This window comes from Typopeltis vanoorti, chromosome 12, assembly GCF_054136105.1.
Source record: "Typopeltis vanoorti isolate ZY-2024b chromosome 12, IOZ_Tvanoo_1.0, whole genome shotgun sequence".
Lineage (NCBI taxonomy): Eukaryota > Metazoa > Arthropoda > Arachnida > Uropygi > Thelyphonidae > Typopeltis > Typopeltis vanoorti.
The window spans coordinates 120,244,322-120,265,791 of record NC_143560.1 but is presented as its reverse complement, the minus strand read 5'-3'; the positions used below and the strand labels follow the sequence as shown (position 1 = coordinate 120,265,791).

Below are 21,470 nucleotides of genomic sequence, written 5' to 3'. Positions count from 1 at the left end.
TCTAAGCCTTTTTTTTTTCTTGACTGGTTCCCGAGTTAGTAGATCTCTCTGGTATGGACAAGGAGCGGGTTTTCCGTTCCCTTAAATCCAAAAAATTAACCATAGAACTCACACTATTTCAAACACAAAAATATTGTGTTAGGGTTAGGAAATACGAAATGGCGGCACCTGTTAGCCGTCTCTTCACTGCGTGTCGTTTAAATTAGCGAACTTTATGTACTTGCACGTGCCACTTAAATTTGCCAATATTTGCTGACTTATTGGCCAGCTATCTCTGATTAGCTATCAGTGCAAATTGAACTGCCTACTCTTTGTTCTCTTAGTATAAGTTATATATAACTTAAACTTAGTTTACGTTATATAGCTTAAAAGTTTAATCTAGTTTGTTTGAGTTAGTTTAATTTGTATATAACTTAAACAAAGAGGAAACTATCCACCAGTACATTTTTTTGTTCCTCCTGATCTTTTTAAAAGAAAACTACCATCTAAATAGAAGAAATCAGATGAGGATCTCCTGGACTGGTGGAGAAAACTTTGAAATGAACTACAAATAAATACGTGATTACAAATCCAACCATTAAATCTCTAGGACTCGATCTACCTCTACACCTCTGGAGCCATTTAAACAGATTTAGGATCGGACGAGGCTTCTGTGTCCCAATTATTACATCTGTTGGGAATTTCACAGTCATCCTTTGCGTGCGTGCGTGGCACTGTGCAGACTATGCATGTATTTACTGAGGACTGGCTCACATACACTTCTTCCCTGGAGGTCTCAGTAACGTTCATTTACTCCCTGATAGTGCCATCGATTGGTTATCTGAACTCTGTCTGTATGTAGTTTTGCTCATTAATTTCTTGAATTTTCCCTATTAGGCTAAATAAACAAATAAATCGTACTTAAATTCGATAACGCCATTTTCGGATAGTAATATTATTATACAGGCACCTCCATGGAATTTGAAGACTCATCGCAAGAGACCCAAAAACACTTTTGCAATTTCTCCCTCCTCCTTACAAATTATAAATTCTTCTCAAGCATTTAATGACACCATATGAACCATGATTAACAAAAAAAAAAAAAAAATCTTGGTTCTGTTATAAAATTACAGCAATAATTTTATAATGTGTAATATTATATTAATAAGATATCGGTAACTTATAATTATTTTAATATTTGTTATACCTTACTGATCCATCCAAAGTATGTTTAAACCGATGCAGTATAAGAAGTATCACGCTCATCACTTACTTCGAAATGTATTACAAATTCACCTAATGACGTCATTGAGCAGCTTCATTTTCCTTATGAGCAATAACTTTGCTTGTGAGTATCATCCCTTGCAGTAATAGGCATGGTTTAATATTATGTGCTTTATATTAGAAAATGCATTATCAAATCAGAATTTATGTATTCTGAGACGTGGTGGTATTCTTTCAAAACACTTCCATGGAGCTGTAGACACATAGTGGGAGGCCCACTAACATTTCCGGAACCAAATTCGAACCTCAGTTGCACAATATTCATACTTTGCTTTTAACTCATTCGCCGTTAGAGCACTCACAAATGATTCTGAGACCTGATTCCATTTCGTTCATTCGTCACTCTCCAAGTGAAAAATTTAGCGTTCTTTCCCTTGCTGACTCTTAATTTCTAGGAACGACTATAAGTTCTCCCCATTCTAGGTATGAACTTAAAATTTTCATCTGTGTCAATACTATAACAAATCTTCAATCTATTCTCATAAGGAACATCCCATGGACACGTCACCATCTTCGTCACCCACCTCTGGATCTTTTTCACACCTTCTACATCTTCAAGGAATCCAAATGACCAGATTTGTAAGCAATAGTTACAAATCAAAGCAATAGTTAAGATAGGGCCGTATCAAGGCCTTATGAAGAGGTATGATGACCTTCTTATCTCTGATTGTTAGTGTGTTCTTCAATAACCAGATAATTCTATTAGTTATTTTAGTGACACTTGCAATATGGCCTTCTCCGCTAGTCCGCTATAATCCCTAACTCCTGTGATTTCTTGTAGTTGAGATCCATTAATGAAGCACATAGTTGATGATATTTTCATCCCAAAATGCATAACCTTACAATTTGATACATTAAACTGATAGCGATTCTTTTTTTTGTCCATACTGTTAGTCTATACAAGTCCTCCTGCAAGATCTTCCATCATCCTTATTAACTATTGGTTTACCAAGTTTTACATCGTCAGCAAATAACAGAATATTTCCATTCAGATCATTTCCTGTATCGTTAATGTACAAGTGACTAGTAGCATATAAGCCACTAGCAGCAAACTCATCTCTTGTTCAAATGGTAGTTGTATCTTCTGATCCCTCGCAAAAGCCATCGGACGCAACTTCTGTTCACCTGCACTCCCACCTCTCTCTCTCTCACACATCCAGGTGGCACCATTGTTACAGCACCCAAAGAAAAAGCTGAGTTTCTAGTATCACTCTTTTCCTCTAATGAAGGCAAGTCGCTTCCTTTCACAACTGAGCGCCATATGCCAAATGTGGCCTTTCGGCAGAAAGACATAAGAAAAATGTTAAAAGTAAAGTGGATATTAGATCCAGCATTATTTCAAAGCCGACTGTAGACATTATGGAAGTTTTGTAAGGTAAGTTGACCAGAGAGCTTACGAGAATACACTCCTCGGCATTCACGAGTTGCCTTGATGTGGACTACTTAGAAGACATAGGCACCGCCCAAGCATCTGCTTAAGCGGCGCCAATGTTTAAATATTCGCCTTTTATTAGCCCATTCTAATAAGATTTCACTGGCTTGACAGCTGTTTCGAACTGGTTGGTTCTTTTCATGGACCATGCAGAAACCTTATGAGAGCAAAAACTCTCAATTCAGTACTAAGGAACTTGAAAAGTAGGAGAGGTGTATTTTTCGTAAGCGTACACTCAGTCGGTGCGTAAAGATAATTACTAATAAAATAAAGAGCCAAAAGGCTTCAGTTCGGCGATGCAAAAGTGTATAAACAAAGTGGATATTACATCCAGCATTATTTCAAAGCCGAATGTAGAAACTATGAAAGTTTCGTAAGGTAATTTGACCAGAAGGTTTACGGGAATCCACTCCCTGGACACGAGTTGTCTTAGTATGGACTACTTAAAAGACATAGGCACCGCCCAAGCGTCTATATATGTTTGCCTTTTATTAGTCCATTTTGATAAGGTTTCACTGTGCCGTAAACATTGATCTTCATACTGTCAGTGGGGCAAGGATTATCTAATCACCTTCAATGCTGCCAAAACGCAGTCCTTCCTTTCTTTCGCAAAAGGAATCTGAGCTCACCTTCCCTACTCGTCAGTAGTACACATACATCACCAAATAGAATCAACTCTACTTCATGACATTTACCTGTAACCACTTTTGGCACAAACACATCACATCAATAATTTCCTCAGCTTCTAAAAATTAGGCGTTTTTTTCTGCTCAAGAAGTTATTTTACGTCCGCTCAGCACTAATCCTATATAAATCCCACTTTTGCCCATCCTGAAAATATTGCACATTTGGGATATTGCACATTAAACCTCCTTAAAATTCGGCTCATAGATAACCCTTCCATCATAGACTCACTTCAACCGCTCTCTCACAGATGTAATGTTTCAGCTCTGTCTCTTCTTCAGGTATGTCCATGGTCACTGCTCCAGTGAATTGCCGAAATCATTTCTCCACTTGCTGTCCAACATCCATTGACAGTACAACTGCAACTCATCGAACCTGTTTATCCCCTTCCTCATTTATTCCATCTATCTCTGTCCTCTGGAACAGTCTTCCACATTATGTGTTTCTCAACAGTTTCAACCTACAACTCTTTTAGAAGGATGTCAATAGGTTTCTTCTTTCTCAACCTTCATCTATACTTCACACACGTCAATAATGCGCTATAGGTTCCTGTGTCTCTTGTGTGTGGGATATATGAAGTTAAATAGCAGTAGCCAGTGTACAGAACCTCGTGGTACTCTGCTAGTCACATGCCTCTCTTGTTCTCAACTACTTCATAAACTACTTTATGATGTCTATCCATTAGCTATTCACGTCACCAGCTTCATATCCAGTCCTATGTACTCTGTTTTATATAACAAAGTTTCGTTCTGTACCCTGTCAAATGCTTTTGCAAAATCTAACAGTATAATCATGTATTCATTCCCCATATCCAACTTAGCTGTTACGTTGTTATTAGAAGTGAGTAAATTACCGAGGAAAATTAGCAATCTGTTCAAAGGCAGTGTCATTACCCCAGTATATTCCTGTAATATGCAACCTGATATCCCTCTAGTTCCATAGCTGTATTCATATCAATGTCCTGTAAGATAATATACACCTCTGCTTCATCTACTTGTTTCAATATCAGTCCTTGTCACATCTGTTACTGTAATATCTCCACCTGGATGCATCTTTACAAAGTGATCACTCAGTAATTTGATTCTATATACTTCAGTCACCTTCCAACCATTAGCATTCATCAAAATAAAAATGATTTTACCATGGTTGTTCTTCCTTTTATTTGCCACGTACCGAAAGAACGTCTTCAGATTATTTTTGGCAATCTGAGGTAATTTCCTCTCGTACTGTTTTTTTTTTTTTTTACTTTCCTTACCATACCAGTCACCATGCTGATCCATGCCTTATATTGCTCATTAGAATGCTGATCGCTTTTCTCTTTAATGTCTTCTACAAGCCTTTCTTTTTGAGCCACTCATGTTTAATTTTTTTAGGGGGGCGGGTTGGGGGAGCAAGTAGGATTTTGCATAATTTGTTGAGGTCTGATTAATATACAAGTTAAAGTTGTCAGAGGATGAGTCTCAATAAATCGCAGTAAGGCGGCTGCTCTTTTAAGCCCGACACCCAGACCAGTACCCAGGTGGTCTGTGGACGATTTGGTGCCTACACGTCACACCTGAATGGTGCGGCGTCTCAACGGCTGCCTTGATGTTTTCATTCTAGTGGCCTCATCGCCAGAGCGATCGACCCGTGACGGTACGAAAGTAACTCCGGCTAGCGCTGCCTTTTAACGCGCAAGGTACAAACGGTATCATTGCAGTGGCTAGACGGGATTCTGACTTAGAGGCGTTCAATCATTATCCCACGGATGGTAGCTTCGCACCACTGGTCACTCGACCAAGCACATGTACCAAGTGTCCATGTGCTTGGTCGAGTGACCAAGCACATGGACACTTGGTACATGTGCTTGGTCACTCGAGTGTTCCTCTCGTACTGAGCAGGATTACTATCGCAACGACTAGACATCAGTAGGGTAAAACTAACTTATCTCACGGCGGCCTAAACCCAGCTGACGTTCCCTATTAGTGGGTGAACAATCCAACACTTGGCGAATTCTACTTCGCAATGATAGGAAGAGCCGACAGCGAAGGATCAAAAAGCAATGTCGCTATGAACGCTTGCCGCCACCAGCCAGTTATCCCTGTGATAACTTTGATGACACCTCTTGCTTAAAACTCTTAAAATCAAAAGGATCGATAGGCCCCGCTTTCGGGGTCCATATTCGCGCTGAAAATCAAGACCAAGCCAGCTTTTGCCCTTTTGCTCTACGCGAGGTTTCTGAGCTCGCCCTAGGACACCTGCGTTACCTTTTGACAGATGTACCGCCCCAGTCAAACTTTCCGCCTGACACTGTCCTCGGAGCGGATCGCACCAGGCAACGGAGACCCGGCGTTTAGGGCTAGACTCGTGGACTCGGAGGGTCCGCTCTCCACTTCACCGAGTCAGTAAAGAAACGATGAAAGTAGTGGTACTTCACCGGCGGCCACAGGGCGACCTCCCACTTATGCTACACCTCTCACATCTCTTCACAGAGTAGACTAGGGTCAAGCTCAACAGGGTCTTCTTTCCCCGCTGATTCTGACAAGCTCGTTCCCTTGGCTGTGGTTTCGCTAGATACTAAATAGGTACAGTGGGAATCTCGTTAATCCTTAATGATGTTACTCATTCACTTAAAATGTACTGCTTTATTTATCCTCCTGACTCTAGATATGCATTCTAATATCGCTTCCTTCAAACACTCCTTGACCATTTCCCATGCAGTAATAACATCCTTCCACTGCAGTATACCATTCCATGGTACTTCGCCAAGCAGTTTCGTGAGTTTGACTAAATTACCAGCTATGTAATTTCATGTGTAACCCTTCTTTAGCGAGAAATCTATATAGTTAGTTACTATATTAATTTCCATTAGCCATGTTATGGGTCAAAACTACATGATCATTTTCACCAACTGGCAGTAAAGTAGCAACCATCGTTATAGACAAATTCTCTGATATATTACAAGGTCCAGCACCGTTAATCCCCTAGTACCATCCATCATATGCTGTCTTAGAGAACTTCCTTAATAGCTTCATAAATTCCATTTCCTTTTTACCATGTGACATTTCTTTCCGATCTGTGTCCTAATTGAGGACTTCATAATTATTATGAAGTCCTCCATAATAATTATCAGTCTCCTACTCATTGAGTTTGTTTGCCGATCTATATCTTTTGTAACATCCTTTGCATGACCTGGCCTATAGTAGCAAATCCAATTTCTGTTTTTTTCTGAAAAAAAAAAAAAAAAACAATTATCGATGTGCAGGTTTGCTTTTTCTACAAAATTTATTAGTCTAGCTCCTTCATCATCTCTCATGCTTTATCCAACATCTCCCGTTAATCTTTCCTATGATTTTTTTGATTTTTCCTTTTTTGTAAAATAGTGGTACATCATGAGAGAAACATTCAGTTTCGTTATCAGTATGATTTATTTGGGTACATAGATTTGAATGACCTTGAAAGTGTATCTTTTTGAGATTTGGACAATACTTACTACTCGATCAGATGTACACTCTCAAATTCTATTATTGTTGTTATGTCAGCTAACGCCTTTTTATTCTCGTATACGGGAGTAGGCGAGGCCATTTAGCCCTATCTAACTTTTGGAGACTGAGTGGGCAGTTCAATCTCCACTGGTACCCAATCAGAGACAGATGGCCCAAGTCTATCACTAATTAAGCGGTACGCAGTGAAGAGAGACGGCTCAAATGTGCCGCCATCTCGTGGTCCCTAACCCTAACACAATATATTTAATGTCTGACATAATGTGGGTTCTACGGTCGATTTTCTTGAGTTTACAGGACGAAAAACCCGAGTTTCCGGGAGGAAAAACCTGCTTGCCCGTGACAGAGATCGACTAACTCGGGAACCGGTCGAAAAAAGGCTTAGAAAAATTTCTTCTAGTCGCCGACTAGACTCGAAACCAAGACTTCCTTCGTGCAGCCAAGCGCGGTGGTATGCAAACGCCACATCCACTGAGCTACACAGGCTCACTTTATTATTATTATTATTATTATTATTATTATTAACAACAGACCTCCATGGAAGTCAAGAGACTGCAGGAGGTCCCACTCTCACATGCACAGTTCATCATACCTCGACTTACACTCACCACACTCACGGGGAATGCATTCCAATCACCGACCACTCTCCATCCAAAAAATCTTCTCCTCACCCCATTGCTCATCTCTATACAGCTTCCAGGGATGGCTTCCCCCCTGTCTCCAGATATTCTATAAAAATCATCATATGCATTAATCTAGTAATTACTCCTTACCAACTTATATAACTCGATCATTTTTCCCTATTTCTTCTGTTCACTAGGTCCTGTAATTTGCATTCTCTCAATCTATTCTCACATTTCACATTCCAGAGACCAGAAACTAACCTCGTCAATCGTCTCTGAACCCTCTCTAACATCTCATCATCTGGTGACCAAATCTGAACACAGTAATCCATATGAGGTCTGATCAAAGCATTATACAATGGAATTAAAATATCCTTACTTCTACATGTCAGTGTGTTCCACATCATTCCCATAACCCGTTGTGTTGTACTGACAATTTTAGCAAAATGTCCACAAAATTTCTAGTCCCTATCGCCCTTCAGATCTTCATTTCCTCCACCTCCTCTAAAATATCCCCATCAATCCTATATTCTTCATTTCATCTCTGCTTCCCAAATTTTAAAACCTTACACTTTGCAACATTAAACTGATATCTCCACTCATTTATCTATTCAGTTTATTTAAGTTCTTTTGCAAAGCTACCACACCTCCTCTACTTCTCATAAAACTCCTCAATTTTGAATAATCTGTAAACAACTCTATATCACTAAGCCATTTCCAATGTCATTTACATACAAATTAAACAATAATGGCCCCAAAGCAGACCCCTGGGGCTGTTCTTCATTTTTTTTCTAGATAACGAACTGAACTGCACTGATTATTTTCTTATCTTGGCCTCCATGGTACAGTACGTCTACGTTGAAGAATTCCTTCACCGTTATCTCTAGCTTTAAGAATATCTAAGAATATTCCATTTTTGTTGCTTTAGCTCTTCAGTTAATTCAGTGAGCCTTACATCATTGCTAAGATCTCTACACTTTAAAGTTACACAGTGTGTTCTGCAATGGTAATGTGATCCAGTTACCTTGGAATGCTTAGCACCATCTACCTTTTATGTTTCACTATCTGCTGCTGTAGGAATGAATGCCATTTTATTCAAAACGGTAGATCTTGGATGTTTGTACGATAAATTACCATGCTTGCCTACTGCAGATTGATGAATGACAATAATTTCACATGGAATGATAAGTCCCAAAACTGGTTAACGGTTAATATCCAATGGAAGGTAATCAGAGAAAATGTAATGTACCTCAGTGGAAGTAGTATGTGCCGTCAACGGCGCAAGACCGCCCGAATGAGATTTGTAAGTTCTATTCTAGTCGCCGACTAGAACACTTTTGCTAAGTTTTTTCGACCGGTTCCCGAAAAACATCTCTGGCACAGGCAAGCGGGATTTTCCTCCTAAAAAACTCAGTTTTTTTGTCTCATAAACAGAATAAAATTGACCGTAGAACCTATACTATGAGGGTTGTTCGATATGTCCGTGAAAAAATGAAGAAAACGTAATTTTTTGGGGACAAAGATTTTTTATTTTTCAACATAGTCTCCTTTGTGGTCTATACACTTAGTTCAACGATGCTCGAGTTTTTGATCCTGTTCATGTAGTATGATTTGCCCAATTCTTCAAAATAGGCAGTTGTTTCGGCAATCACCTCTTCGTTTGATGAAAATCTATTTCCTGCCAGCCATTTTTTCATGTTTGGAAACAGATAGAAGTCCGAGGAAGCCAAATCTGGAGAGCAGGGGGGAATGCGAAAGAACTTAGTAGCGTAAATCGAACAATTTTCTGGTCACAATTGCAGAAGAGTTTGATCCAGTGTGAGCAAACGAGGAACCCATCTTGCGGATAATTTTTTCACATGTAAATGTTCATGTAAAATATTATGCACGTGGTCATTTGAGATGCGCCCACAGCCTTAACAATTTCATGTACCTTCACTCTTCTATCATCCACCACTATATCATGGATTTTTTCAATAATTTCTGGAGTAGTGACCTCAAAAGGGCGTCCAGAACATTCAAGTGTCACTTGTGCTCATATGGCCACATCGAAAGTTACTAAACCACTTATAAACCGTTCTAATAGAAGGTGCAGACTCACCATAATGTTTATCAAGCTTAGCTTTGGTTTCCTGAGCCGTTCTGCCTTTCAAAAAGTAATGTTTAATCACTACACGAAATTCTATCTCGTCCATTTTTCACAAATCACGGTACTTGATCGATTCAAATGAACCCCAAACACAGAGTAATAGATCTATCTGACTAAAACTTAGTGTGTGATTCTCCAACAGTTGCCAGCAACTAAAAATAACCTCGATACGTACTGGTGGCGCCATCTCTTAGACTTTGCACGGACTTATCGAACAGCCCTCGTATTTTCAGACAGTAAACATACTATTAGGATTAGGGACCACGAGATGGCCATACTGTGTCAGCCGCTTCTCTTCACCCAACACCATGTATAATTAGGGATAGCTAGGAAAGCAATCTCTGATTGGCTACGAGTGGTGACTGAACTCCCCTTCAGTGTCCAAAAGTTATATAAGGCTAAAACGGACTACTCTCTATATAGGAATAAAAGGCGTTATCTTTTTCTAAAAGAAACGTCTTTTTCGCCGTTCATTATCTCTTAGTACACTTTATATCTTTAGAATGCTTATTTGAAATTGGCTTTTAAAAAACATTACTTAGAGGTACTCCATGGAAATTGCATCAAATTTGCTATTTAATGGTTTAGTATCATAATAAGTAAACGAATCGTCTCGCAGCACCTTTTCATTCACCAAAGGAGTTAGGTGGAACTCTTTTATGAATTAACTTTTTGAAATAAATGGACAGACGATCTGTAACATTAGTAATCACCATAGCCAAGCTCTTGGCTATTGATGATCATATAGGCATAGGAGAAAAAGTACAGTAGACTAGTATTGCATTTGTTATTTCTGAACTGTAACTGATATATTACTGACTCAAAGAGGGTGAGTTCTACAGTCAAGTTGTTGTGAGCTATGAGGTTGAAAACTCGAGTTTCAGGAATAAAAACGTTACCTCTCTCTGACACACTAAATCATCATCTAACTCGGAAATGGCTAAAAAATAGCATAGAAAAAATATCCTTTAGCGCTACAAATTTCAGATCGAAATATTTGGTTATATATCTTTAGTAATAAAACTCAGCTGTGTTTTCATGTTCATTTCATGTTTTTTTTCTCTCCATGTAACAAGTACCTCTGAAATATTTACAGTGCTTTAACATATGTGGTCTAAGAGGTTGATAATCCAGTGACCATGCCCTTAAGACCAAATTAGGCATTTTTTCTCTTTCATCTAGAATGCTTAAAACTTTATGTGGACGTTTACAAGTTTTTACAAGAAAACTTGGCTGAACAACACATGAAAATTAAGAAGGCATAATGTGGACTGACAAATTGGTGGAAGGGTTAGGCCTCGGTGAAAAACATATTTTGATTTCCCCAGCAAGGACAGAATAGTAATATTGACAGTGCTGAAAAAAAGGAAAAAAATATGCATCGTAGTGGGGTGCAACGCTCCAGTAATTTATATATTACTGTTATGTATCATTATTATTATATGGCCTGTGTAAGTGTGTAATTGGAAGTGTTGTTTGCATGTGTTATCTATACTAGGCCGCCCGAAGAATGACGTAAGTTCATTTCTAGTCGAACTTAGGTTAGCCGATCTCTAGCAAGCGGTTTTTCCCCCCCTTAAACTCAAGAAAATCGACTGAAGAACCCACACTGTTTTAGACAATAACATTTTGTGTTATGGTGTCGGACCATGAAAGAGATGGCGACACCTTTCAGTCTTCACTTCATCGGATGTCATTTGTAATTATAGTCTTGGGTCAGCTATCTCTCATTGGCTACTGGTGGAGATGGAACTGCCCTTTTCAGTCACCAAACGTTAGATAGGGCTAAAACGCCCTCTCTTACTCCCTTAAAGAAAATAAAAGGCGTTAGCTGATTTTTTTTTATTATTATATGGGTACCTCCATGTCATCTATAGACTCTTCGTTGGAGATCTACTAACATTTGATGAAACACTGACCATCATTTGCCTAAAACTGTCATATTTCGCCTTCAACTTATTTACTAAAGAAAGAAGTTACAACAGGCTCCCTGCCCATTCCAATCATTTGCTATTTTCCCTCATTCCGCCTATAAACCAATCTTTATAATCCACTGATCTACAACTGGTTTCACAGAGAGCAATACACTTTCCTGCCACTATCTTGGTCACTCTAATTTAGATCCTCTCTATCTCGTACACATCCCCAAGAAATCCCAGTGAACAGATCAGTATTTTTATTTTTAATACACAATAGTCCTGTTGAGGTTGTAATAAAAACCTTATAAAGAAGAATAATAACTTCCTTATCTCTACTGGTCAGTATGTTCTTCGATAATTAGGTAATAATATGAAAATCCCACGATGAGTCCTTGGACTCTCTGGAGGTGTCATGTAATAATAATAAATATTTTAGCCATCTATGCAATATGACCTCTGAACTTAAATTCACAGTGTCTACCACTATCCCCCAAATCTCTAGCCTCATTAATTTCCTGCAGTCCAGTTTCATCAATGTAGTACACAGCTTGTAAAATTTATAAACGTCACCTTCTGCTATATTAAATTGACAGTCACTTTCCCTAGTACATCCTATCAGTCATTGTAAATCACCCAGCAAGCTCTGTACACCGTTTTTATTAACTTCTTCTCTATTCATCATCCAATAACTGATTTTTTTCCCTCAGGCCAATTCTTATATCATTAACATGCAAGTTAAATAGGAGTGCCCCTCCTACATCCCGTGTCTCAGAGCATAACTCACTGAATTCTCAATCTTAGCTGTTATAGTCATAATTCGAAACAACTCAGCTTATTATTATTATTATTGCGTGACATCGCCAAGGAGTGTAAAAACTCATCAGGGCAGGGTACTCCGTTTGTGAAAGTAACATTTTATTTTAGTTATTCTAATTCATATCGACAATCAGATTTAAATTAAAATCGGTGATGACAGTATTTTAATGTTTCTGAAGCAACTAAGTAGTTTTAAGTTACAGTAATTCCGTTCATCACTTTCTCTTACACACATTCATCGTCTACGCACATGCGTACTATTGATTTTATTTTGTACCGAAGTATTCGAAAAATAGCGTGGTGGGCAGTGTTATAATGGAAGTAATTTGTGTTTGTTATAGATACATTCTTAGTATCTCTTTGATGCATCTAGTGTAGATACATTTCAAGTATGTTTTACATAACTAATAAGGAACTTGTAATAATGAACTCTGAAGGGAGACTTATGGATGTTCTTAATACAAAGAGGCGTGCGTTCAGTTTAAACTACCTTCGTTGTTCGCTTTTATCAACCAGTAAACCAATTCTGTTTTCTTGATATATTTCTCCCAGATAAGTGACAATGTTTCTGTGTTTGTGGTTTAGCACTGTATTAATAAATATATTTTCGAAAGTTTCAAGATTATGATTTTTCCACTTCTTTTTTTCAAAGGAAAAATTATCGTCCCGAGACGTGACCAAAGGGACTTGATAATAGATGTATTCGAATTTCATCCGCCATCTGATAAGTTTGTTAACTCCGGAATGGCAAAAGTTCCCCTCAAAAACAAACAGCCAAATCTGAGTGATGATATCAAGATCTTCGGCCTATTTTCTTGTGATAACTATAACACCTGCTTTACTTTTCCATGTTTAACTGTAATATATGGAAAAAATCCTTTGATAGTAATGTATTCTCTTATTACAGCAAATAATAAAATAGAATTTGTTGAATTAGGTATGTGTATTGTTGACTTCAGTTTAGATTTCAACCTTGCTGATATGTGGGGCATAGCAGGACCCCGATTAGCGATATTTACACAGAACGATTTATGGCTGTTTTCTTGTGTAAATGCAGTGTCAAGACGCCGCGGACTCCAACTGATTCGCTTTGAGAAAGAATACAAAATGAAAGTAATATTTCAGTTTTGTGTATTTGGACTAACAACCTTGCATCGAAGTACTGTGTTTCTATTAGTGTTCCAGATTTATTTAAATGATACCGAAAGCACAGAAACTAAAGTTGCTCTGCTAACCGAACAACAGAAAGGTGAATTCTCAGGAAGGGATTCACAATTCTTTCCGCAAAGCAATTTTTTCCCAAAACAATATGAATCAGTGATTAGTGCAGTTCGCATCGAATTTTCCGGTGGTAGCAAGAAAAGACTATTAAGTAATTTGAGTGATATCTGCATCACAGCAAATACAACAGTTATCTGTACTTTAAAGAATCAGTGTTTAGTATTTAAAAGTGGTTGTTTAAGATATGCATGTGATATACCATTTGTTGACATTTATTGCATTGAGCAGTTTATTGGGTATCCATTTCTTGGAATGCAGTTTATTATACGGTCATCAAGAGGTATATGTGTTGTGGGGAAAGGGAAGCATTCAGAATCACTACAGGTATTGTTTCCTTAAAATATTATTATAATTATTAACATCATTACTAGATCCCACAGAATTAAAAGATTTATTTGGGAGATCCATCGTGATTGTCATAATTTTATCTTTCATACTGCATACTTAATAAATCAAATCCCTGAGAATGTGATTGATTTCACATCCTCAGGGGAATGAATGTTGTCACTCCCATGTTAATACGATGTACTCACTTTAATAAACTATTTTGGATGACTTTATATTCATGTTAACCATCTCCATCCTGTGAATAATCTTAACATCAGCATGGTAACTCATCTCATCCATCAGTATGCTTCATTTATATCACTTCTTTTATCCACAGTGTTATATAATATGCATTCCTCACAATCGGTGTTTAAAAGTGGTTGTTTAAGATATGCATGTGATATACCATTTGTTGACATTTATTGCATTGAGCATTTCATTTTGTATCCCTAGTCATGTTCCCTAATGTTCCATGACTAGGGAACATTAGTTCCCTAGTCATGATATTAATTTATCTCAACCACTTATAATACACAGATCTGATAAGTAAAATATCTCAAAAAAGTTGAGATATGGTTTGATCATGCCCTTATTTACTGGAACATGTACTTTGTTTCTATTTGCTAACATTCTTTATCTATTACACATACTTTTTATGAGCTAAAGTCCAATTTTAAAAAACTAGTACTGTTGTATGGTGGAGAGTAGAATATAAAGCAGAAGTATTATTATTATTATTATTTTGGCATCTCCATGGAGTCTAGAGACTCATTGCAGGAGATCCAAATCAACCATCATACACACAAATCCTATCATACTTCTCCTTGAATCCACTCAACATCTGGGAACTCGCAACCAATTCTGGCAATCTATTCCACTCATTCACCATTCTCCACACAAAAAAATCTGGTCCACACCCTTACACAACTTCCACGGATGGCCCCTAGTTCTCCAACTATTTGTCATATATTGAAAAATTGCACTTTCATCAATTTTATAAAACCCCTTTAATATCCTAAAAGTTCCTATCATGTCTCCCTCTTTTCCACTTATCAACTTAACTTTGGAACTCGCCAACCCTCAACCTATCCACGTAGGGGTATTCCACTGACCTGTCACCATCTTGGTCACTCGTCTCTGAATCTTTTCGACCACCTCCTGGTCTCCAAGAAACCCAGGTGACCAAATCTGTGTAAAAAAAAAAAAAATACTAAAAGGATTGTAAAACAAAACTAGTAATGGTTATATTTCGAAGACTAGAATATCAACAGAAAAGTATATAATATAATATAATGAATAAAAGTGTGATCACTGCCTTATTTGTTTACATTGTTTAATGTGTGTGAAATATTGCAGAGGTTTGAAACCTTTACAACTTGTTCTCCAAATTCAGTCTTGTTCATTGTTAACCCTGGATGCCATAACTTCATTTTCTCGTGGTACAGATTTTCCAATAAAGTTGGTCTCTCCCCACCCCCCACTTCTCCATTTTAAAACATTATTTCTCCAGTGAACAAAAAAACATCATTTCTCTAGTAAGCAACATTGAACTGGTATTCCTGAATCATTAACATAATCCAAGTTTAATGAGATCCCACTACTAATTATCCTCTCCAACTTTACATTATTTGTACACAGATTACTTTTCAGCATAAGATGTTGAGTGCTTTCCATGGGTTGGAAAGGATATTATGCTTGACAAGACTTTATATTCTTGCAGCAATATTTTAAGTGTAAACAAATATGTTGTAAGCAAATAAAAGCTGGCACTTTTGTATCTTTATGGGCAAAACTACTTGTGTCTAGTGCAGTTGACTTCACAACAGGCTATTCCTGTATATTCAAAGTGTCAGCAAACAAAGTTTTGTTTGCTGACACTTTGAAAAATTAGTGATAGAAATTTTTTTTTTTTTTTTGTCAGTTATATTTCAGGTATAGTTTAATATTTCAATTCATTTAAATGAATTGAAATATTATGGTCAAGTACAATTGGTTTAGGTAGCTTAAGCTGAAGGGACTTGTAAGATGCTATTGTCCCATGATTGTGATTAGGAGAGCTGATTTTGCTGTGCCCTGAAACAAATAAGCAAATAATTTTTCTGGACTTAATAAAATGTATGTTTCTATAGAGACTTGGAACATATAGACACAGTACCCAATAGTTTTTGCTTGATATCCTGACCAAAGAATTTTACAGGCAAAAATTGGAAATTCTTGCTTCAGGTAGCGAGATGGATAGGAAAAGATGACACTCGAAGGATTACTCTCAATTCCTGTACTCAGTAATTGAGTACTACTTCCATATGTAAAGATGGCAGACATAAGTAAGGTATTGTAGGATTGTTACTTAATAGAAATACTATTGAAATGCTTCTAATTGCTGATGTAAATTTGGGATAAAAGCTTTGAATGTGGTTAGGTTCTGTGCTTGTTATTTATTAGGTCATCAATAAGTTATGTAAGAAGAGAGAGAAAGAATGGAGTGAATTATTTAAAAGATAAAAATAATAATACAGTTGATGGTCAAGCATCATGATAAGGTGGGCGTGAGTATTTGATAATTTTTTAAACAGTATTCAATCTTGTGATCCTTTTTTCTGTAGTGAACAGACAGTTTTACTTCCGGTTTGATGTCAGTCAGATTATACCATTTGAGATCAACTTGGCTATAAACAAATTTCATAAATCATGGATATGATGAGATTACTGCAGCCATACTAAAATTAGATGGTCAGAGAATAGTGACTTGGCTGACTGAGATTGTATGCATTTTCTGTCAAAGTAATCTAGTTCCCAGAGACTTCATCAGAAGTATAATAGTGCCCATGTTTAATTAAGGAGATTGCATGATGTGTGTAAGAGTTTTGAAAGAATTAGCAGTTGTCTGTTCCAGGAAAGGTCCTCTGCATTATTATACTCAGAAGAATAAAGGACCTGGTTGATAGCAACTTAGATGAAGATGCACACCACCCCTCCATAACTGTTAGTTGTTGAGGAACTTAATTAATATTTTCTCTCGAGTCATTTAACTATAAAATTAGCATGTAAATTAAATGTAGAACTCTTAGTATTATATGACACCTCTATTGAGTTCTCAGACTCATCATGGGTTGACATTAAACAACACTATATGACCAGTATCTACTTTACACTTCTACCACCTGCTACATACTACTTCTGTCTGTTACTTGCCTATGTTCTGGTTTGGCAAGCTTGCCTGTTTCATAAGTGAAAAAACAGTATTTCTGGAAGGAAAAAACTTACTACCTCTGTACAAAACTGGCTAACTTGCCTTCATTTGAAAAAGCCAAATTTAAAGATTTCTCTGTCTTTATGAGAGAATCAGTTCCAGGTTCTTTTCCATTTGAAAGATGCATGTCCTATCTTTCATCCAAATTTGCAAGTGAAGTGTCTTTTTTTTAATTGAGAACAGTTCTTCGTAAAGATGATTTATTATTATTCCTCCATGCTTCCTTAATGTTATAAATTAAGTTAATTTGCTGATGCATGCTATTTTCATCCCTACTCTATAGCATCAACTAGTCATACATTTTGTCCTGCTGGCCTCTTATCTCATGCCAGATAGCATAAAAAATGTTGTACTACTTTCTGCATCTCTCTCTCCTCCCTGAACTCATATTCTGGCTTCAGTTGTTTTGCTGTCATGAGCTAAACCATCCTGTCACTCCAGCAAAATGGGATTATGGCACCCCACTTCACTTTCTTTTCTGACACTACTCTTTCATATATAATGTATTTATATCTCTCTCTCTCATAACCATTCTCTAGCCCATATTACTAATTTATGCACATTTATTTTGTGTAATTTAAATAGAACCTTCCCATTTTATTGCTTCACAAAAGTAACACAGTACAGGTATCCCTTGTTATACGTGATCTCAATTTACGCGATTTCGCTATAATGCGATTTTAAAAAGTTAATTAAAAAAATTGCAACCGGTAGCAATTTCGCAGTCACCCTGTGCGTGGTCACATGACTTTGTGCACATACTGCTTTGACAAGACGGCATCGTGCTGCACGTCAGTCTCACAGAAGGTGTAGAACTAGTAAGCTCCATTGTTGGAGTCTTCTGCAATGCAAACATTATGGAAAAAAGAAGTAATTTTGATCAAAATACTTCCAAGACTGAAAAACACAGAAAAGCTATAACACTGGAGGAAAAATTAGAAGTTATAAAGAGGTATGAACGTAATGAGCGCACAGTCAACATAGAGCTACAGGAATTTCAGAATCAACTTTAAGAACAATAAGAAATCAAGCAGAGAAAATAAGAGAAAGTTGTAAAAGTGCAACGAGAATGTTGACAACTAAGATTACACAGATAAGGGCACCAATTATGGAGAAATCGGAAAGGATGTTAGCCCAATGGATTGAACATGAAAATCAACGTGCTGTTCCATTATCCACCTTGATTGTCCAGGCTAAAGCAAAAAGTTTGTTTGATGATTTGAATGCTATAGATCCTGATCCTAAAGTACAATCTTTTGCTGCAAGTGCTGAGTGGTTTGAACATCTCAAGGTCCGACATGGATTCTATAATCTCAAGCTGACTGGCGAGGCTGCGGGAGCTGCTGATGTTGCTGCTGAGAACTTTCCAGAATAATTTCTAAGTGTTCAGGAACATGGTTATTTGCCTCAGCAAGTATTCAATCTCAACGAAACGGGGTTGTTCTGGAAGTGTATGCCTAGTAGAAAATTTCTATCGGTGCAAGAAAAGAGGGCCCCCAGGTTTTAAAGCTTCCAAGGACCGTCTCACTTTGCTGTCAGAAGGAAATGCATCTGGAGATCATAAAACTGATCTCCAGATGCATACTGATGGTTTATCACTCTGAAAACCCATGCGCACTCAAATACTCAAAGGAGGATTTGCCTGTTGTATGGCAGTCAAATAAAAAAGCATCAATTACCAGAGCTGTGTTTGAGTCCTACTTATGTAATGAACTGCATCGTGAATTGAAGGCTTATTGTGACAGGATAAATGTACTCTTCAAAATTCTTCTGCTTATGGACAATGCACCAGGACATCCTCCAAGCATTGCCGAAATTGATGAGAATATCAAAGTTATTTTTCTCCCACCAAACACACCACCTCTCATTCAACCCATGGATCAGGGTATTATTCCAACTTTCAAGAGTTATTATCTCCGCAGAACATTTTCACAGCTAGTTCGAGCTACATGTACAGATGGTGAAGATAAAATTTCAGTGAAAGAATTTTGGAAGAAATATGATATAAAAATGCCTATTGACAACATTGGAGAGGCATGTGCAGAAGTTAAGCAGTCTTGCATGAAGGGAGTTTGGAAGAAAATTTGGTCTGGAGTTTCTGATTCTAATGATTTTGAACCTGAAAGTGAGCTTGCCTACTCAAGACATGACATAGTTAAAATAGCAAAATCTGTTGGATTTGAGGATGGATGAGATAAATGTGAATGAACTGCTCGAGTCCCACTCATCAGAGCTCACTAATGAAGATCTTCTGTAAATGGAAAACAACATGAATGATGAAAATCAGGAGGTCTTTGTTGCTGAGCCCATCAAACAGCTTTCAACAAAACAAATGACCCAATTTTTTAAACACAATGACAGTGCCATCAGAATAATTGAAGAAAATGATCCTAATGAGACTAGAAGCGCCAAAGTTGTGAGAGAAATTCAGAATTCTTTGACTTGCTGCAAAGAACTTTATAGAGAGAGGAAGAATGCAGCTCGTCAGCTGAATCTCAACTGTTTCATTAAAAAAGTTGAAGATCATCAGCCTATCATCCCAGGGACTTCAAGAGAGTGATGATCCAGGCTCACCAGACCCAGTCCATTCATTATCCGATTGATGACTGTCAGAAGTATGTAGTGCTTAGGTGTTTATGACATTGTATTAATTAAATTCATTCATCCAGCCATTCATTCATTAAAATTTGTATGTTTTGTTTATAAGTTTAAATAATTCATTCATTAAAATTTCTTTTGCTCACAGGTGTAAAGTTTTCATTTTTTTATCCTTCTGAAGAAACCCCTATCCCTATCTCACTCATGCTAAATTCAACTCACTTTACGCGATTTCGTGTTACGTGATTATTTCATAGAACCAATTAATCGCATAAAGTGAGGGACACATGTATATGCATCTTCTCTCTCTCTCTCTTCTCCATCCTTTTCATCAAACTTAGTTACTTTATAAACTCTGACTAAATTGCTGAAGCAGAACATCCTCTCTATTAACCATTTTGCAGTTCACTATGAAGATTCAAGATCTGAATTATATATTGTAGTAATCCAGATACTTAACTGCTACTCCAGAACTATAAAATGATTTTTAATTTGATATTTCTGTTTCAGCATCACAGTAGCCACTTGTGAAGTGGCATTAGAGTTTTTCATTCTTTCCACTGCTTTAGAAACATAATGATGCCTTGATTATCAAGTGATTTTTGTATGTCATCTGCTGACAAAATAGTGTCTATCATCTTATGCATGTGCTAATATTTGTTGGACACACTGTTCTGACTAGTGCTATAAACACTTTTTCTTTAGTTCCAGTATTTCAACAGAAGTAAACCATTTGTGGTCCAGCAGTCACATTATGAATTATACTTTGATGATGTCCATTTTATGTGAGTAGAAGCTCAGCCTGAATTACTAATACTGTAGTTTATTTTATTTTAGCACATGTATGATTAATGTTCATGTGTTACAAGTCCTAATAATAGTGAAATACCAATTCTCAACTGACATCCTCTACAGTCACAGTTCATCTCAGCTTTGCTAACTAAATCATATCATGCCTTCTGTAAGAATAGCAGAGCTTTTGTTTTGTGCTTTTGTTAGGACTGATATTTCATGCCAAAAGTTACCAAACTTTAAATCTCCTGTATGTGATCTGCTCTGGCTGGAGATTTCCTTGTTTCACTCTGTTATCTTTGTGCTCACATTATTTCAAAGTCGATTAATTACTCTAACAGGGAGATAATCTTCCTTGGAGACCTCAGCAGTTGTAATTCGAACTGGCTCTTATTCTCTGACTTCATGGATCAAACTGCAAGAGAAGTCAAAGCTTTCTTTTTTTTTATGTTGAGCCCATGCTTTAACCTATAGTATGTTAGTAACATGTATGGGTAGTGGGAAGAAAGGAGAAACTTGTTTACATTTGATATAAAAGCCTATACATTGTTCCACAATACAGCAGTAGCAGGGATGAAGGAGGAGGAAAGGAAACTTGTTCTGTGGGTTTCAAGGTGTACTGTGAAGGGATGTTGGGTGGCAGCTGCATGTGTTCCAACAGACTTAGTACTGACTGGGGAAATTATTGATTCTATTTCATATGAACATTTGCCATGGAAATATTTATAGAATACACATATTGCAGAAACCAAATGCCTGTGCAAAAGTGGGAGGAGTGAGTTGGTAAGAAATGGGTTATTAATCAATCTAATTACCCTCCTCTGTATTGAGTCAAGCATTTTGAGGGAGCTCTT

General features: G+C 37.3%; 1 protein-coding gene and 1 pseudogene across 2 annotated transcripts in view; one reads left to right on the top strand and one right to left on the bottom strand.

The window, feature by feature from the left end:
- Positions 1 to 4,814: 4,814 nt before the first annotated feature.
- Positions 4,815 to 5,899, bottom strand: LOC150101181 (large subunit ribosomal RNA; annotated as a pseudogene).
- Positions 5,900 to 12,653: 6,754 nt separating this feature from the next.
- Positions 12,654 to 21,470, top strand: part of LOC150101180 (uncharacterized) — a 97,766-nt gene continuing 88,949 nt past the window's right edge. The window contains exon 1 of one of the 2 annotated variants that reach the window (XM_090401722.1): positions 12,654 to 13,973. In XM_090401722.1, the coding sequence (XP_090257848.1) occupies positions 12,993 to 13,973 (981 nt within the window). In that variant the 5' untranslated portion in view covers positions 12,654 to 12,992. The remainder of the gene's footprint in view (positions 13,974 to 21,470) is intronic. The other variant, XM_090401723.1, reaches the window with a different exon arrangement.